Source organism: Neofelis nebulosa, chromosome 5 (genome assembly GCF_028018385.1).
Source record: "Neofelis nebulosa isolate mNeoNeb1 chromosome 5, mNeoNeb1.pri, whole genome shotgun sequence".
Taxonomy (NCBI): Eukaryota; Metazoa; Chordata; class Mammalia; order Carnivora; family Felidae; genus Neofelis; species Neofelis nebulosa.
In genome coordinates, this window is record NC_080786.1 from 103469027 (window position 1) to 103488278 (window position 19252).

The 19252-nt window shown below is 39.0% G+C and overlaps 1 protein-coding gene across 1 annotated transcript in view; it reads left to right on the plus strand.

Moving 5' to 3' along the window:
• The window catches only part of MORC1 (MORC family CW-type zinc finger 1), a 165242-nt gene that overhangs the window by 3535 nt on the left and 142455 nt on the right, over nucleotides 1-19252 (plus strand). The window contains exons 2-7 of the mRNA XM_058732533.1: nucleotides 761-814; nucleotides 3443-3477; nucleotides 10028-10096; nucleotides 14030-14120; nucleotides 15306-15414; nucleotides 19009-19168. Of these exons, the coding sequence (XP_058588516.1) occupies nucleotides 761-814; nucleotides 3443-3477; nucleotides 10028-10096; nucleotides 14030-14120; nucleotides 15306-15414; nucleotides 19009-19168 (518 nt within the window). The remainder of the gene's footprint in view (nucleotides 1-760; nucleotides 815-3442; nucleotides 3478-10027; nucleotides 10097-14029; nucleotides 14121-15305; nucleotides 15415-19008; nucleotides 19169-19252) is intronic.

Here is a 19252-nt window from a genome sequence, read left to right on the forward strand (position 1 = left end):
TTTCTGATTGAAATATCCACATCAGGAAATGAAAAGCAAGTGTGGGACCCTGAAGGCAGCCTGATTTCACCTACAGATGAACAGTCAGCCTTCTTCTATTTATGCTTTTATGTCTCAAAGCATAAATAGAGACACCTGTCTAATGTGTTTTGTTACCCAGGACTTGGCAGGAGGGGATATAGCAGAGTGACCACAGGTAATTCAGAGGAGAAAAGGGCCTACTGAAAAAATATACATAGATTATATATATATCTATCTATTTATGTGTTTATCTATCTATCTATCGACTAATGGGGCAAACAGGGGTCCCCTGCCAGCCTCTGTACATGCTGATGGAGTCTTAAGGCCTTTCAGTGTGCCAGCATTTTGATCAAAATTTTTCAGAAATAATTTTATCTTAAATAATACAATTTTAATGACACGTTCTCAAAAAACAAACAAACAAACAAACCACACTTGAATATTGTTTATAAAACAATTTTAAAACATGTAAATTTGCCATAAGTACAGAAAGCTGCTTGAAGTCTTTGTTTTATTAGGAACAAATGGGCTGCTTTGGCAATTGTGTTCTTAGGCTCGGCTTTGTAATGGACCACATCTACTTCAGAATCTTGACCATGCTAAGAAAGTTGTTTCTGAAATAACTCCTTAATAGATTATCTGTCCTGAACTGGAGGACATTTGTCTGCAAGTACCTCAAAGCTTTTAACACTGATTACAGAGTTGGTTTAACTTTTGGTTTTCCCTCTTTCTTCTTCAGCACCACGCACAGTTTCCTTTTTGGAGCGCTGGCTGAATTGCTGGACAATGCAAGGTAAGACTCGTCCATGAACTACCCCTATGTAGTAGGAGGTTATTGGCAAGGAAAAATTGACTTCAGACCCAAGGGAGTGAGAGAAATGTGATCAATAAGGCAATTCTCAGAGCAGCGTCTATAAACTGGCAGCCCTCTTAGCAAGTCTAGCCTGTCTTGTGTTTGTTTGCCTCATAGTGGGAGTTTGCACAGTAGTTCTAAGGAAAAGGAGGAAAAGAAGGGATGGTTTGTAGAGTTTAAGAAACAGGAGGTGCCACATAAAAAATCTGGATCCCTTGCCTACCCCCCCCCCCCACCTTTTTTTAAGTAGCAGCCTTGAGGTTGCTCAGGGGTCTAAGGGGCTTGGCATGTGCTCTCTTGGGACCAGCCTGTGCCTTCATCATTGCCATTCTCAGTGGTCCCCATGGCCAACCTGAAGTCCTTCTGCAGCAGACACTTGACTTTTCCAGGGCTGCTCAGATGCTAGAAATTAATATCAAATGAAGCTGTTTAATGGACTTAGTCAAGATGTTTAGTTTTCTCATGAAGAGGGTCTTTATAAAAGTCCCTGTGTTATTCTAAGAAATTATTCCATATCATTTAAGAGTTTGGTGGTTTCCTGTGATTGTCAAAATGAAAACTAGAGGATATCAAAACAGTGTTGTGGACAGCAAGAAAAAATGTGAAGAGATGGTTTGGGGCCTCTTCCTTTTTTTTTTTTTCCCCAGCAGTAAAAAAATGGATCAAATATGTATTAATGTAGATACACATGTACATATATGTTGAGACCTATGTGTATGCTTTGACATGAATAATTCTTTTTTGTTTAACTTTTAAATTTTATTTAAATCTAAGTTAGATATCATTTCTTCCTGATACAACAGCTGATCAGAGAGAAAGTACCTGGGCTAAAGTACAAAGCTTATTATGAAATATCTTAATATGCTGTAGAGGTAAATGATTTTTCTATACCTTACCCCATGGCATTTCGCTGTGAAGAAACTGTTTCTTGGGGCACCTGGGTGGCTCAGTTGGTGAGCATCTGACTCTTGATTTTGGCTCACGTCACGACCCCAGGTTTGTGGGATCCAGCCCCACATAGGGCAGAGCCCTACTTTCTGCTGTGAGCGTGGAGCGTACTTGAGACCCTCTCTCCCTCTGCCCTTCCTCACCCTTTCAAGTTAAAAAAAAATGAAAAAAAAAAGTGTTTCTTTGAAAACTTCCATTTCAGTGCAGTGGCATTTATGGAGGACCTATTGTGTATATGGTATTTTGTATAATGTACAGTTATGGAATGGAGATAATAATACTTTTGTGTCATGTGGCTGTGGTAAGGATTAGGTGAGAAGGCTTAAAAGTACTTCATTCAGTGCTTATTTGACACACAAAAAATGCTCCAGAAATGGCAGTGATAGTTCCAGAATTTCTATAAAGGAGGAGCTTAAAAGCAGCAATTGGCTAGAGGAAGGAGCTAAGGGCCCAACTTTGAAGGCTTTGAACAAGTCAGCCTAGCAATTCAGATGTATTTGGCATAGTTTTGGGTTGGGACTGATGGAAGTGTTGGGAGAGACTCAGATTTTCCGATTAGAATCCCAGTGGCTGTTATTATTCTGAGCTTCCCTTCCCTCAACACATCCGCTGCTGCATCAGCTAAGGCCACTTTCCTCATTGTCTTTCTCCTTTCTCTCACACCCCTCACAGTAAAACTAGGATCTTTTGGCTCTTGCTCTTTTTCTTTTACAATTTCCACTTAAAAAATAATTTAAAAAAATACACAAAAAATATCTGTGAGTTGTAGAAAACTGGAAAAACAAGAAAAAAAAAGGGAGTCGTCAGTAATCTTGTCACATGGTGGGGCAGGGGGCATCAGCATCCTTCTTCAGATCGTAAATATTTTCCCCTTTGCAGGCCATATGTTCTCTGTTGAAACTACTCAACTCTGCCATTGTGGTGTGAAGGCAGCTATAAGCAATATATAAATGAATGGGCATGATAGTGTTCCAATAAAACTTTATTTATAAAAACAGTTGGTGGGCCACATTTGGCTGCTGGACCATGATTTGCCAACCTCGGATCTAGAGAAAACCACTGTTTTGATTTTTTCCTTACAAATATGGATGTGTTTATCATATATGTTCTTTAAAAACATGTGATCATCAGCTCAGGTCTCGATCTCTGACTGAGTTCAAACCCCACATTGGGGTCCATACTGAGCATGAAGCCTACTTAAAAAAACAAAAACATATGATCATACAGTACATATTACTTAGTATTTTTCTTTTTTCTTTTCATTTTTTGGGCACTAAAATATATCATGAAAGTCTTTCTGCAATTTATGGATTATTTTCCAATTAATTTTTTTAAAATAATATCCATTTTTGTTGAGCTTTTTGTGTAGTTACACCACTAAATTCCATCTCTTCTTTTAAAATTTCTGAGTTTCAGGTTTTGTAATATTCTCAAATTATGAATGATCATAGGTCTTGGTATGTAAAGGTAGAGCAAAACATTTTAGTAATTGTTTTGAAGCAATTTAAGTGGATTTCTCTATTGTTTGGTACCTGACAATAGGTTACACCTCACATGAGGTGTAATTTTTTTAAAACATAATTTCATATTGAGGCAATGATATTTTTATATTGTTTCCAGAGATGCAGGGGCTGCAAGACTTGATGTGTTTTCAGGTAAGCATATTTGTTTTCTCCTCTCCCCCTTTTTTAATTCTAATGGAAAAGCCTGTAGTGATTTTGCTTTTATTTCATGAAATCAAAGCACATTTTATAGATTTTTAATGTAACTTAAGTGCTTTCTGAGTGCAGTGACCCTATGGGGGAGCCAGTTTGAGAGCAGTACGCTCTGTGAGTAGAACTGTTCACTTGTTAAGGGACCCATTTACAAAATTATATCTTCCAGGGTTTTGTGAAAGCTTCAGAGTGATTTGGAGCCGTCAGTCTATCTGCTGCAAGAAAACAGTTTTATTTTAAAAAGCACATTAACTTAATGGCTATTCGTAATTAAGTATACCTCATTCTCGACTTATCACAGTTTTAAAATGTGTAAGTGAATGCGAAGTATGAATGTTTGAGGGCTGTGAAATTCAAACCAGGTGTGTTTTCATCACTGACTTCATTTTTAGTCACCAAATGTTGATTGTCCTTGCTAGTTCATTTCATTAGAATACAACGCAAATGAGATCCTGTTCTGTATTTGATACTACCTAGATAAATGTCTGTAGAGTTAAAACTGGTCTCCAACCCCAATTCTGCCAGCTCTCCTATAAATGTTGGCTCTTGGTCACAGATGAGAGGATATGATCTGTGATGTCAATCTGTATCCATACTTAAAAAACAACTCAGGGTGCCTGGGTGGCTCAGTTGTTAAGCATCTGACTTTGGCTCAGGTCATGGTCTCATGGTTCATGAGTTCAAGCCCCACCCACATCAGGTGAGTGTATACAAGCCCGCTTCGGGTAAAGCCCTGCTTCTGGCGAGTCCCACTTCTCTAACTCTCTCACTGCCCCTGGTGGGATTCTCTCTGTCTCTCTCTGGCCCTTGCTCACTTGTGCCTTCTCTCTGAAACAAACAAAACAAAACAAAACAAAACAAAACAAAACAAAACAAAACACAACAAACAAAAAACCAGCTCAGTTCAATTCAGTTTTCTGAGTGTTTAAGATCCTGTGCTAGATGGGTGCTTCTGGTTCATGAAGGAGAGAGACACGGACACCTCGAGAGATCTGAGAAAACAGAATAAATGATTTTCTTTTTCCTTTTACCCTCTAGGTTCTGAAAAGTTTGAGAAATAAAACAAGAGAGTTGGTATCTGTTATTGATAAATGCTAGGTTGGGGTATGGAGCTTAGTATGAGAAATCCAGCAGATTTGCTGATCAAACCCCAGAATCAGACACTTGACCAACCTGTGGAGTCCGGCTTCCCCTCAAAACTGGTCTGCCTGGGGCAAGCGGGACAGAGCTCATGCACTCTGCCAGCAGCTCACTCCCAAGAGGGAACAGGAGAGATCTGAACTGAGCCTCCCTAAGTGATTCTTCCTTAGATTACCAGTCAAGAGAGTGAGCTTGCTGCCCCAGGGAAGAAGTGAGTGGAGGGACAGAGAAGAGCCCCTTTACTAATATTAATGGCACTCCATTCCACATAGAAGGAAACACCACTAGTAGAGAAAAAGTGGTCTTCCCTTTCATATCCAATTATATTGTGTACCATAGAGTAAGTGTTTCTTGCCCAGGAGAGACTCAAAGTAGGGAGGGAATGCAGAGAAAATACCTCATATTTAAGAGCTAGGGCTAAAGTATGAATGTGGTTTTTTGTCAAGTAGTATAAAAAGAAAAGAATATTCTTGTCTGAGGAATTACTGTGAGAAAAAGAATGGAGGTGGATCAGTTTAGAAATTCATTCATCTATTCAGTAACAGTTTATTGAGTGTCTGTTATGGATGAATGAAATGAACAGTTATTCCAGGTGCTAAGGATAGAGCATTGAGCAAAATGTTTGATTAAATATGTGTTCTCAGGAACATGCCTTCTGATGGGGGAAGGATAGACATGAATGAACAAATAATATACCAGGCAATGAAAAGTGCTAAAAGGGGGGGAAAAAAAGTGGGATAAGAGAACAGAGAGTGATAGACAGATTGTACTATTTTTCATGAGGCGAATAGGGATAGTTTCTCTAACCAGGTGCTATACCATCAAAGATCTGAATGAGGTGTGAGGGGCCAAGCTGTATAGGTACTTGGAGAAAAAGCAGTCAGGGAACAATGAGTAGGCTAGGTTGACTGAAGCTAATTGTTAAAACCAAATAGATGAGTACCTTCAATACCATGCTAAGGTTATTTTCTGTAGACAATGACCATTGAAAAATTTTGAACAATAGCATTTGGCAGATTAGTCATGTGCTCTTTTCTCTTCAAAGAAAGCTACTCGAGCCATAGTATACAGGATGGTCTGTAGAAGTGTGAAAGGAGGGACAGCAGGGGTGTGGGGCTACACAAGGACCTACACAAGATTTCATGAGAATTTGAACAAGAGGAGAAGAGGACAAGATTTAAGCTGCATTTCATTCAGAGCACAGATATTACTGATGAAGGGTCGAAGGGTTGAGAAGAATTATCCAGAACCACAAAGTACAACAGATATAATTGGAATTCACACGTTATGTTCTTTTGGGTTTGTGGCAGGACACCAGTGGGGCACGACAGTTCTCATTTCTCCTACTGTCTCCAGCACTTGGCATTCTCTCTCTCTCTCTCTCTCTGTATTTCTCTCTCTCTCTCTTTCTCTCTCTCTCTCTCTCTCTCTCTCTCTGTATTTCTCTCTCTCTCTCTCTCTCTCTCTCTCACACACACACACACACACACACACACACACAATCTTTGCCATTTGCATTGAAAATGGCACTTCTTTCTTTAGGTTGTGTTTTGTGAAGAGGATTTTTGGTTTTAAGTTATGTATTCATAAAAAAGCATCTATTCATGTTTTAAAATTTTTTATTGCAGCAAGTTGCAATATGGTTATCAACTTACCAAACTTTATTTTTCTTACAAAAACAATAAACCAGGGTCAGGGCTTATGTAGTGATAGATAGAATTGATATGGGATAAAGAATTCATCTAATCATTGGGCTAGGTTTCAGAGTATTTACTGAGGCTCCAAGTTACTTTCCAATCTTAAGTTTTCTTCAGGTAACTTGAGGGAGGGCTATAAAATTCAAACTAACATGTTTAGACATTGATATTTTATCTGTTCATGCGTATTGGTTCTAGTAAACTTGGCTTTGCATTCAATATGTGTGTGTGTATGCATATGTGTGTGTGTGTGTGTGTGTGTGTGTGTGTGTGTGTATATGTATATATACATATATATATATATTTGTATTTGTATTTGTATTTATATATATAGTGCTGACCAAGTGTCAGGCACTGGGTTAAGTGCTGAGTAAACACAGTGCCTGCTTTTAAGGAACTGGCATTCTAATGTGGGGTTCTGTGGAAAATATGGTGTATATCTTCACTTTTATGGGTGGAGGGCCCTTAACTTTCACCGTATCTCTGAGGCAACTGTGTTCCAAAAAAAGCTACTAATCTGAAAGAGAACTAGATACATAAGCAGGTATTTGTCCTTTGAATGGTAGGAAGCACACATTACAAACTAAATGTTCTTTATGGGCACCTGATGATGTGGGAGAATTAGGAAGGTGTCCTAGAAGGAACCTTATGTGAACGAAAGACCTAAAGGGGAAATAGGCCTTGGCCTGGTGAATCAGAGACTGAAAGGGACAAAGGGGCAGTATGTGCAGGGGCTTGAATATGGAGAGAACATAGAACACTGATGGAGTTGCAAAAATGTTTGAAATGCTCAAGATTAGTTAAAAAGAATATTTGTGTGGAAGTGGAAGGCTGCAGTATGGGTGAGGGGAGGGAGTGACAAGAGATGAACTCGGAGGTGTATTAGTCAGGGTTCTTCAGAGAAACAGAACCGGTAGGAGATAGCTAAATAGACACTGTAAACAGACAGACGGACAGGTATGATCTGCCTCCCTTCCCCCCTCTAGATATGTATGTGTATTTATATATAATTTTCTATATATCTGTATCTATCTACGTCTATACATATAGATAGTTCGTGGGGGGAGGGTGAGAGGGTGGGATTTTAAGGAATTGGCTCACATGATTGTGGGGGCTAGCACGTCTGAAATCTGTAGGGCAACTGGCAGGTTGGAAAGTCAGGTAGGGCTGATATGGCAGTCTCAAGTTCCAAATCTTTCAGGTAGGCCAGCAGCCTGGAGACTCAAGTGCAATTTCTATGTTGCAGTCTTGACACAGAAAATCGCTTCTTTGGGAAACCTCTGTCTTTGCCTGAAGGCCTTCAGCTGATTGGATTAGGCTCACCCACACTGTGGAAGTTATTTGCTTTACTTGAAGTCAACAGATTGTAAATGTTAAGTCAATCCACAGATGTTTTCATAGCAACATCTAGACTAATGTTTGACCAAACAGCCGGGTACCAGGGCTTAACCAAGTTGACACATAAAATTAATTGTGAAATGCATGCTGGTCCGCACTCTGCTTTGAGCGGGAGCAAGGAATTAGGCAGCTGTTGCTGTAATCCAGAAGAGAGATGATGGTTTCCTGAGCTATGGCAGTGTTGTGAGGATGGAGAAAGTGGTCAAACTTGAGAGCTTGAGAGATGTTGAGAAGAGGTGGAATTGAGAAGACATATGGAGATCCTGAGGTTTTGACTCGGGCAGCTGAAGCCTAATGCAGAGTGATGCCATTTATTGAATAGAAAACATCAGAAGGAGAAGTAAATCTGGTGGAGAAGGTGTTGTGGTTTGTTTTGGAGATGCATATTTAACAAATAATAGAAATTAATCTGGAATCCTTAGTTTTAAGGATTGGAAATAAATGAGGCCAAGCTTCAGGGTGGAATGTAGGGGAATATTAAATGTTGAGGCTATGATGGTCTGCAGCAGCTCATTGGGGTTTATAGAAAAAGTAAGCACTGCATATGTCTCTTGGGAATTTCGAGTCTTTCCCACCTATTCACCAGAGAATGCCCTTCTTTCTGCAAGCTCCTTACATGAAACCTTTATCCCAAGAGCTGCAAAATCTGTTGCATCTATGCAGAGCCTCTTGAGGCTTGGATCAGGGGGTTCCCAGTGCTGATAAACACTAGAATAATCAGGAGAATTTTTATTCCTGTGCCTCATCCAAGACCAGTTAATCCGGAGTATCTTTACATGATTAAAATGTTCAGCCACGTTGAGAACAGCTACATTGTGGAAAGAATTTAACAAGAGTGGGCTTCCCCTTGTTGAATTGTGGAGAATGTCATCCTCAGTCAGGAAGGGTTGAACAGAGCAAATACCTAAAGTGGAGGAGGAATGTTCTGATACAGAAGTTGAGGTCACCACTCCCAATAGACCAGGCTGAGAGAGGAACTGGGAAAATGAGATGGGAGGAAAGATCCAGAGGGTTTATTGGAAGTGAATTAGCAGGAGTGGGGGAGAGATTAGAAGTGGGTATGTGAGCCTAAAATTATGAACCTGGAAAGCTTAGGTATGTGTTTTAGATAGTTATTTATGGATTACCTTGAACATTATTTAATTTTTAAAATGTAGATTGAGGGTGACCATTGAACACAAAGTTGACTTAACAGATGTGCTAAAACTGAATCATAGGTATAGAGTTAGCAAATCAGTGGGTGTCTGAGGTTGGGGTAGGTGTGATGGGCATGGAAGGGAGCAAGAAGGGAAGGACTACAGAGTGACCTGAGGAAACATTTGAGGTGATAGGTATATTCACTACCTTGATTGTGATGATAGTTTCATGGATATGTACATATGCCAAAATACATCAATTTTACACTTTAAACATATGCAGTTTTTTTGTGTGTAAGCTATTTCTCAACAGAGTTATTAGAGAGAGACTTATATATATCCTTATATATATATATATATCCTTATATATATATATCCATATATATATAACATATATATATATATCTATATATATATATAACTTATATATCCAAATGTTGAAATTATTTTCAGAGCCAGATTATAAATTGAGCATTAAAATTAGTCTCATTAGTTTTAGTTACACCTTTATATTTTTTAAGGGAGATTATTTTGTTATCTTAATGATATCTCTTAATCATCAAAATTGATTCCAAATAATTTAGCTATTTTCAAAAATCAAATGCATTTTCAAGAGGCAAATATTTGCTGCCACTAAGAAGCACACACAAATGGTTCTTACGGGAATTAACTACTTAGAAGAGAGCCTGAGGAATTTAATAAAAATGGCCTAGATTGACTTTAGAATTAGTGCTTTGGTGGAAGGGCAAAAAGGTTGATCAATTTGATAGAGGGATCCTGGGGTCACATCACCATCTACTTTTATTCCCTCCCGCAGGGAGGAAATGCCTGAAGTTTAAAGGGCCAGATTCCAAAGCAGGGCACGCCATGCTGTATACATAATTTATTAATGTGTAGGTGTTTTATGTTAGTTTAAAGCCTTTTTGTTGCATGATTATTTTCCCCTGCAGTTTCTTGTGAAACTCTAGCCAAGACACCTTTCTGAGTGCCACTATTGTGCCATAACTCTGTCACCCAGTGGCTGCATTTGAGGAGGACAAACAATTATGTAAGCAGCATGACTTTCTTATGAACAAATTAAGGCCAATATTTATTAGTAATAACTGTTTTCTCTTACAGTGGATAATGAAAAACTGCAGGGTGGATTCATGTTGTGCTTCCTGGATGATGGATGTGGTATGAGCCCTGGTAAGTTAATTATCTAGATACCTAACTGGCTGTTAGAGGAAACCGTCTGAAAGCCCATAAAATAAATAAAAATAAATTGAGCTATCTATGCAAAAACAGGTATGGCGCTATTAGGAAAATAAATCTCAGACTTAACATATTGTTGAACTTTTTATTTTATTTATTTATTTATCTAACAATTTTAATCTTTATTTTTGAGAGAGAGAGAGAGAGAGACAGAACACAAGCAGGGGTGGAACAGAAAGAGAGAGAGATACAGAATCTGAAGCAGGCTCCAGGCTCTGAGCTGTCAGCACAGAGCCCTACGGGGGGCTTGAACCCACGAACCGTGAGATCATGACTGAGCAGAAGTCAGATGCTTAACCGAATGAGCCACCCAGGCGCCCCTATTGTTGAACTTTTTAGATTTAATTATTCCAGCTGACAGAGTAAATTGTAATCAATGTAATCATCTAAACCAAAACAAAAAGTGAATGTGGATAAATATTGCAAGAAAAATAAAAAAGAGAAGATACCAATTACTTAGAAAAAAAAAATTCTAGGAACAAATGGAAAAGAAAGGGTAACTGGATGGGTTCTGAGATTGCTTTAGCCTGCCCTTCAGGTAGTTCTTGCAAGAGTCCTGAGGCAGTTTCCAATGCCTTTAGGCTGTTTTTAATTTTCTGCTTAACCTTGAGGTGGAAGTTACCTCCCCTTGTTTTTCATAGTTTGTTTTTTGCCCGAAGTTCAAGGGTTTAATAGCTTCAGTCTATTCTTATCATAATGAATACATTTATAATTCATTGCATGATTTTTTCTTTTGTTATCTTCGAGGCATTCAAAATGCAACACATAGTAGGTACACAATACCCATTTGCTGTGGAATTGATACCCTCTGATAAGGGCTTTGAGTCATTTGGGATAGCTTGTCTGGGATTTCTTGTTTAACACTTTTCCATGTCCCATAAGGCAGGGTTTTTGACCACTAGGTTAAAAAAAATAGGGAGTTCAAACACTACGGAACAGTTCTGGTCAGTTCTACACCAGAGGAGAGGATGTGCATCAGTGCTGCTAGTAGGAAACTGAGAATACAAAGTTATTTTCTTGGGGCATCTGGGTGGCTCAGTGGGTTAAGTGTCTGACTTTGGCTCAGGTCACTATCTTGTAGTCCGGGAGTTCGAGCCTCACATTGGGCTCTCAGAGCCTGGAGCCTGCTTTGGATTCTGCATCTCCCTCTCTCTCCGCTCCTTCCCTGCTCCCGCTCCATCTCTCCCTCTCAAACATAAATAAACAGAAAAAAAAAAAAAGTTGTTTTCTTGTTAGTCTCTGAAGTTCTCCCTTGGCACGAATAGTCAAAGATTATTAGCAAGTTCAGAAAATGCTCAAATATCTCACTCAGTTCTTGTTCTGACTTTGGATAACTTTGATTTTTCCAGGTGATTTTGATTAAGAGTATTGTTGTTTCCTTAGTGTTTAAATAAGAGAAAGATTTTATGAGAAAATCATAATGAAAAAACAGTTTTGCTTTTCACTTCTAGGCTGACTGTTAAGTTCATTTACCTGAGTTCTTAAATAACAATATATGATCTAGTCTAAGAGTTGCAGGATTTTTTTTTTTTTTTTTTACCTCAATACCCAGGGTTTGTTGTCTCACTGCTTCAAAGAATGAAAGATAGATACAAAATGAGCAGGAGGCATAAGATCAGAAAGTAAGAATAGTAGGAAAGCTCTGTTTACAGAGAGGGAACATTTGAAAGTGAATACCTGCGACAATAGGCAACGGTCTTTATTTTATAAGGTTCTGGTCACCTCCCCTCTTCCCTTCCCCCTTGTTCCTTCTCAAGTCCTACCCTATTGGACTGATAACTCTAGGTGCTAGTTGTCCATTACTGATTGGCTCATTTCCATTGTATGAGGGCTGGTCTGTGGCCAAACCGTTCCTTGTGGGTCATAGTTTATGATCTACTTATTTTTAGTCAGGTCTTTTGTCAAATTCCTGAGAAAACCAAGGGGGAGTAGGTGGTGTTTATTACATTCTTGAGAGGGACCTTACTCCTGAGAGGGTTTGCTGTGGTCAGACACTCCCAGCATTGTTCCAAAATGTGTGTTTTTCCCCACCCAGGGACCTCAGTCAGGTCCTAACCTTTCCCTCTTTGTGTATTTTATCCTACTTTCCCTATTATATAAGGCCCTTCATTAAAAAAAAAAGAAAAAAAAAGAAGCAGCACCTTTTATATATGGCTGTGAGCAAAATGATGAAAACACAGGGAAGTGGCAAATACTCAGATTTTTAGAAGGAACTCAAACTTCAGTTGACGTATGCAGTAGTATTTTTAAAAGCCCACTAGTGTTGAGAGACCAATTCTTTGTTAACATTGATTGGAAATCAAGTAGTAAGTTAGAAGGAAGAATTTATCTGATGACTGAAAATAGACTCTGTGGCCCAAACTGATCTGGATCAACCTTGATCCATGGAAGTAACTGCAGTAGCTTCCACCCCTTCACTTCTGGTCCTGCCCCATTAAGTCCATTCCTCACATAGCAATCCTGAGGGTATTTGTTATCTTTTAATATAAATCACATCATATCATTCCCTTGCTTAAAACCCATAGTGTGGGGCGCCTGGGTGGCACAGTCGGTTAAGCGTCCGACTTCAGCCAGGTCACGATCTCGCGGTCCGTGAGTTCGAGCCCCGCGTCAGGCTCTGGGCTGATGGCTCGGAGCCTGGAGCCTGTTTCCGATTCTGTGTCTCCCTCTCTCTCTGCCCCTCCCCCGTTCATGCTCTGTCTCTCTCTGTCCCAAAAATAAAAAAAAAAACGTTGAAAAAAAAATAAAAAAAAACCCAAAAAACCCATAGTGCTTTTTCGTTACTTTGGGGTAAAATTTATACTCCCCAGTAATGCTTCTAGTTTCTTGAATTATTTGACCTTTGTCTACCTCTTTGATCAATTCCCATGTCTCTGTCTCCCTTGTTTATAGCATTCCAACTACACCTGCTGGCCCTTCACTTGAATCTCATCTCAGATGTCACCTTAGGAAAGAGGCCTTCCCTGATCATTCCTTCTGAGGGCCACATTCCTTTTAATTCTCTATCACATTAACCTGGTTTTATTTTCTTTACCTAATACTCTCATAAATGGTCTTATTTATTTGCTTCTTTTAATCTGTTTCTCCTGCCATGACATAAAGTTATTGTGGACAGAGGTCATGTCACTGTTCTATACCTGTGCCCAGAACTCTGGCCCCACCATACATGGGAGTCTGTGAAGTGTGCTTTGAAAACCACAGAATATGGTCTTTGGTAACTCTGTACTATTACCCTTATAGTAACATTTGTCACCTGTTTAACCTTGAGCAGGTTACATAAACTCCTTGAAGTTCAGAGGATTCTTCTCTAGAATTCCAGAATGCCCTGGAGAGATCTGGAGAATAACTATGAGAGTCTGAAACAAGTAGCCCTTTTTCCTCAGTAGTATCAGACTAGAAACCATTCTGCCCTTCTCAGTCTTACCTGGGGCCAGGTAAGAGTCAAATTCGTGGAAAATTAGTAGTGGTACAAATAATTATAACACTTTTATTTGCACTTAACAGGTAGTGTGCATTGTATTCAGGGTTTCACATGTAGATAATCTCATTTAATATATTTATCTTCATCAACAGCTCTAACATAGGTATTAACAGTTCCCTTTTAGAGACGAGGAAATTAAGACTCAGAGTTTAAGCTCTGTGTACCCAAAGTCATATGGCTAGGTCTGTCTGACCGTCAACATATTGCACTTGAGATCCTGGGCAGCGATCATGGAGCCTGGCAAGGATCCTTGTCTCTGGACTGACCCAAGAGATACGGGTTTGTTCTAATGTCTTGAGATATGTGTGACATCCTGACAACTGGACCTCTGGCCAGTGTTAATGATTCATAATTCCTAACCACTTATGTGTCTTTCTCAATTACAGAGGAGGCTTCAGATATCATTTACTTTGGAACATCTAAGAAACGGTCATCAACCTTGAAGTTTATTGGACAATATGGTAATGGTCTTAAAAGGTGAGAAATTGTTTTCCTTTTTTTAAAAAAAATATTTATTTATTTATTTTTGAGAGAGACAGAGAGAGAGAGAGAGAGAGAGAGAGAGAGAGAGAGAGAGAGAGAAACAGCAAGGCAGGGAGGGGTAGAGAAAGGGAGACAGAGGATCCAAAGCAGGCTCTGTGCTGAGAGCAGAGATCCCAATGCGGGGCTAGAACTCATGAACCATGAGATCATGACCTGAGCCAAAGCTGGACACTTAACTGACTGAACCACCCAGGTGCCCCAGAAGTTGTTTTCCTTTAGGGCATGTATTATTATTGGGAACAAGCTTTAAAAAATATATATGTATGTATGTATGTGTGTGTGTATATATATATATATATTTATATTTTATATTTATATAAATGTTACATATAAATAAAAATTAAAAAATACATATATAAACTTGAGAATCCTACCTTGTTTTGGGATTTCCATACCTATAACTGACTTGGATCTTTACAAGATTTTTATTTTTAAAGTTTATTTATTTATTTTGAGAGAAGGGGGTAGCAGAGAGAGGGAGAGACAGAATCTCAGGCAGGCTTCATGCTGTCAGCGCAGAGCCTGATGCAGGGCTCGAACTTACAAACCGTGAGATCATGACCTGAGCCGAGATCAAGGCTTGGACCCTTAATGACTGAGCCACCCAGGCACCTCTACAACATTTTTAAATTTAATTCTCAGATAGGTGATGAATCGTCTTTTAGGTATTATTGAAGGACCAGCTTTGTACTTCAGAGTTTCACTTAATTTCTGTGTTCTTTTGTTCTCAGAGCATGTGTTAGTGTAGGTGAATATGTGTCCACAGCTTATTATTAACCAGTCTCAATGTAAGATGAGGACAAGAGAATATGAGACAAGAAAATATGCCACCTGTGTGGCACCTGCCAGGGACAGATGATTATTCTTTTCTTGAGTCCTGAGCAGTACCTTATTTCTAGCAGTCATGTTTCAAGCAAGGGTGTAGGGCTAGATTAGTTCAAATGCATCTGTTCTACTTTGAGAAAAAAGCATTTGTTCCCATTTGGTGATGGGTCAACAAAACAGTGGAGTTACTTCTATGAAAGAACAATTCATTACACCGCATAGTTTCATGCCCACCTATTTCTTCTTTTCCGTATGTGAGATGTAAACCAATATATTCTTGATTTTTTTATATAGTGGATCCATGAGGATTGGAAAAGACTTTATTCTTTTTACAAAGAAGGAAGAAACGATGACCTGTGTGTTTTTTTCTCAGACATTTTGTGAAAGAGAAGGTCTTAGTGAGGTAAGAATTTAGATTTTCTTTTGGTTCCCACGGTAACAGTGTTGTTTTCATTTGCCATCTCAGGAGGTGAAGGCTACAATGGTTCTTTTCTGATTATGATTTAGAAATTTAGGAACGTATTTGGGAAATGGATAGAGGGTGGCTCAACAATCTGGGGTCATCGGAAGCCTGTCCTATTGAATTTTCTTGAGTGGGTTTTTAACTCCTAGGCAGTTTTCAGAACTTAATTTTCATTATCCATGTACCTGAATCTCCCAGAGTAAGAGGCTCCTTTTGGCACAGTGAGATTTTGGGAGCCTGTAAAACATTTCCACCACTTGTGCCATAAATGATCATTTTAAAATAAGTATTGGATTAAAAGACTTGGAATACAAAATCTAAAGAAATTGGGTGAAAAATAGACTTGAAACTGTAACTCTAGTGACTATAATTTCAACTCCATTTGATGACCTAGATATGCCTTATTAATTTGCAGTGTCTGGGTTTTACTGTTCAGAATGTCAGTTGTAATTCCATACAGCAAATACAGGTTAAGGAACTGCCTGGCACAGATACCTTCCCTGTGGAAGGTAGGACACCAGCAGAAGATCATCTGATCATCAAAGTGATCACAAAATAAGATAGCCTTGTCACAAAATGTAGGCAGACACATGTGAATTGGATACATGACAAAATGAGAATGTTTAAAAAGAAAGCTGTTCAGTGAGTATGCATTTCTGCCATTAACAAAATTGTCAGAAACAATGGTATAGATAGAGAGCCTTGACTGGTCAGTGAGGGTTTTGTGGAGAGACTTCCACTTGCAGCTGGAAGGGCTGATACGTGGAGAGAAATGGCAGCAACTCTCAGACCTGGAGATGAGTACTGGGGTTTTGAAGGACAGTGTGGAGATATGAGGAGCACGGCATGCCCACTGGCAGTGGTGGAGTGGGGCTGGATAAGGAACAGTCTATAGGCAATAAGGAGTAGTTGAGTGAGAGACTGGTAATGAGGAAAAGCAATGCTTTAAGCATTTATGTTGTTCTTTATGTATGTAAAGGCATGGAAAATTGACCAAAGCTGAGGTTACAGCTTTCCTAAGATGGCCCATTTCCTTTTTATAAAAACTAAAACCAGCAACCCTTTCCCATTTCCAGTACTACAAAGGCTGTCTCTTTCAACAGTATGAGAAGAGTTTTTCAATATTTTCCTTAATATCTCTATATAACACACTTGTATTACTACTTCTTGTTTTGATGTAGGTATTATCTATTAGCTGCTCATTACAAAAGGATTTATATATATTTTTTCCTCTGTTTATATCACACATACATACCATCCCAATTCTCCACCCTCAACGTAGCTCCATTGTAATTTTACTTATGCTGATGTTTGATATTTACGTTTTAAGACCAGAACCACTTTTCACAACTATAACCATGTCATGAACTATTTTTTCCCTTTACCTGCATGATTTTTCATTTTTCCTGGAATTAATAATTGCTTAATGTTTTATGTTCTTAACACTGTCACTGAATATTCTCTTGGTTTTCTGTCTTTATCGGTATCTTAACCCCAGTCTCCTGTACTCTTCTTAGTCCCACCTACTGAAGACTCTGTTCTGGACTCTTCTGATGCACTCCCCCTCACTCCTGCTCTCCACAGCTGGTGCTCTGCTCGCTCCCATCATCTATCCTTGAGACCATATCCTCCATGAGTTTTCTTTTCTTTTTTTTTTTTCTATTTATTTATTTTTGAGAGAGAGAGAGAGAGAGCGAGCGGGGTAGGGGCAGAGAGAGAGGAAGACACAGGATCTGAAGCAGGCTCCAGGCTCTGAGCTGTCAGCACAGAGCCCGACATGGAACTTGAACCCACAAACTGTGAGATCATGACCTGAGCCGAAGTCTGACACTTAACCAACGAGCCACCCAGGTGCCCTCCATGAGTTTTCTTAACAAGGGTACATGAAAGGTCAAGTATTTTGAGACCTTACATGCATGAAAATATTTTTATTCTATCTGAACATTCAGTGGTAATTTGGCTTGGTGTTATTTGTAGGTTGGACTGAATTTTCCCTCAGGAATTTGAAAGCCTTGCTCCAATATCTTATTTCCAGCGTTATTACTGAGAAGTCCGAAGCCATTTAAATTTCTGAATCTTGTTTCTGACTCTTATCTCCCCTTGTACATTTTGAAGTCAGTAGAATCTTGTTTGTCTCCAATGTTCTGATTTAAGTATTTTGCTTTTTGGGCCAGTCTATTTGCATCCATTGTGCTGGTTGCTTGTTGGGCATTTTCAATCTAGAAACACGTGTTGTTCAATTTGGGGATATTTTTCTGTAAAGTTAATGATTTTTCTTCCATTCGTATTCCTTTTCCTCTCCTGCAACTTCTGTTGCGTCTGAACTGGTTCTTTAATTTTCTTATCTTTTCTCTCCTGTTTTCTGTTGTTTATATTTTTGTTTTGTTTCCTGGGAGATTTCCTAACATTTATCTTCTAACCTTGTCATAGAAATTTTTTTCTGTAATCATATTCTTCATTTCCAAGAAGTGTTTTAAATTCTCTTAATATTCCTTTTTAAAGATCTATAGTTTTGCTTCATGGATACAGCATTTTTCCTTTTAGCATTGTGAAGATATTAACAATGATTTATTTATTTTTTCCTCTGAAATGTTCATCTTCCTCATACAGTTTTTGTTTCCACTGAGTTGCTTTATTTGTGCTTATTTGGTCTGTATTTATCATATTGGAGTAGTACTCCATATTGGAGTACTACTTTAAAGAGTAGTCCAATAAAATGTGGATTGAAAGCTCTGTGAGAGTGGTGTTCTAGCTGAGCTGTATGATTGCGAAACCCTCAATGTAATTTTCTAGATGTTTTTCCTTCTGGGCTAGTCCGATTTCTCCAGGAAAACTCCTACAGTCTTCTGCCTGAAGGCCTACCTGACATCTTTGGGGGACCCAAATGAGAGAGGAGGCCTGGGTTCTCAGCACTCACTATGTGTACTTCGACCCCTCTGATCTCAGTAAGGTCCCCCTGATCATTGTGCCTGACATATCGTCTAATCCAGAAATAGCTTGTTCTACTCTTTCTAGAGAATAAGCATCCAGTCTCTGTGGAACTGGGAGAGCTAGTGGCAGATGGGGATCGGGATGCTACTTTTGGCTCTTCCCTCTGTATCTCACCTCCACAGTTAACTCATGCCATCAGTCTCTGAGCCTTTTACGGTGTTCTGAATTGTAAACAGGCTGTTTTTCTCTTCTGGCATGGGCCTCCGGTCGGCTTTCCTGGGTATGCTGTCATGTACTTCTCAACTTCTGAAGTGTCAGTACCGTTGTTCCCTCTGCCGTCCTACCCATATTTCATTAGTGGGCCGAAGCAGACTCCATCTGTCCCCACATTCTACAATGGAGCATTTTAGAACACAACTCTGAGTGTACATAATTGTTATGTGTCTCTTCTTTATAAAACTAGAATACAAGGGGGAAATAAACTTTTAATTTCATGTTTTCCAATTTGGCTAGATGGGGAATGGACTGAATTAGGAACAGACGGAAGGATGATGGTTTGTATTTGTATATTTCATAGTAAACTGATGTGTGTGTTTTTTATAGGTTGTGGTTCCAATACCTTCATGGTTAACAAGAACCAGAGAATCTGTTACAGATGATCCTCAAAAATTCTCAACAGAGTTGTCTATAATTTTTAAGTACTCTCCATTTAGAAATGAAGCTGAATTGATGCAGCAGTTTGATATGATCTACGGGAAATGTGGTAAGATCACCAAAATTCTGAAATCTTGATAGAAGTATTTGCTTTTACTGCCTTTGGAAAGATACTTTACATGTACTTTTGTAT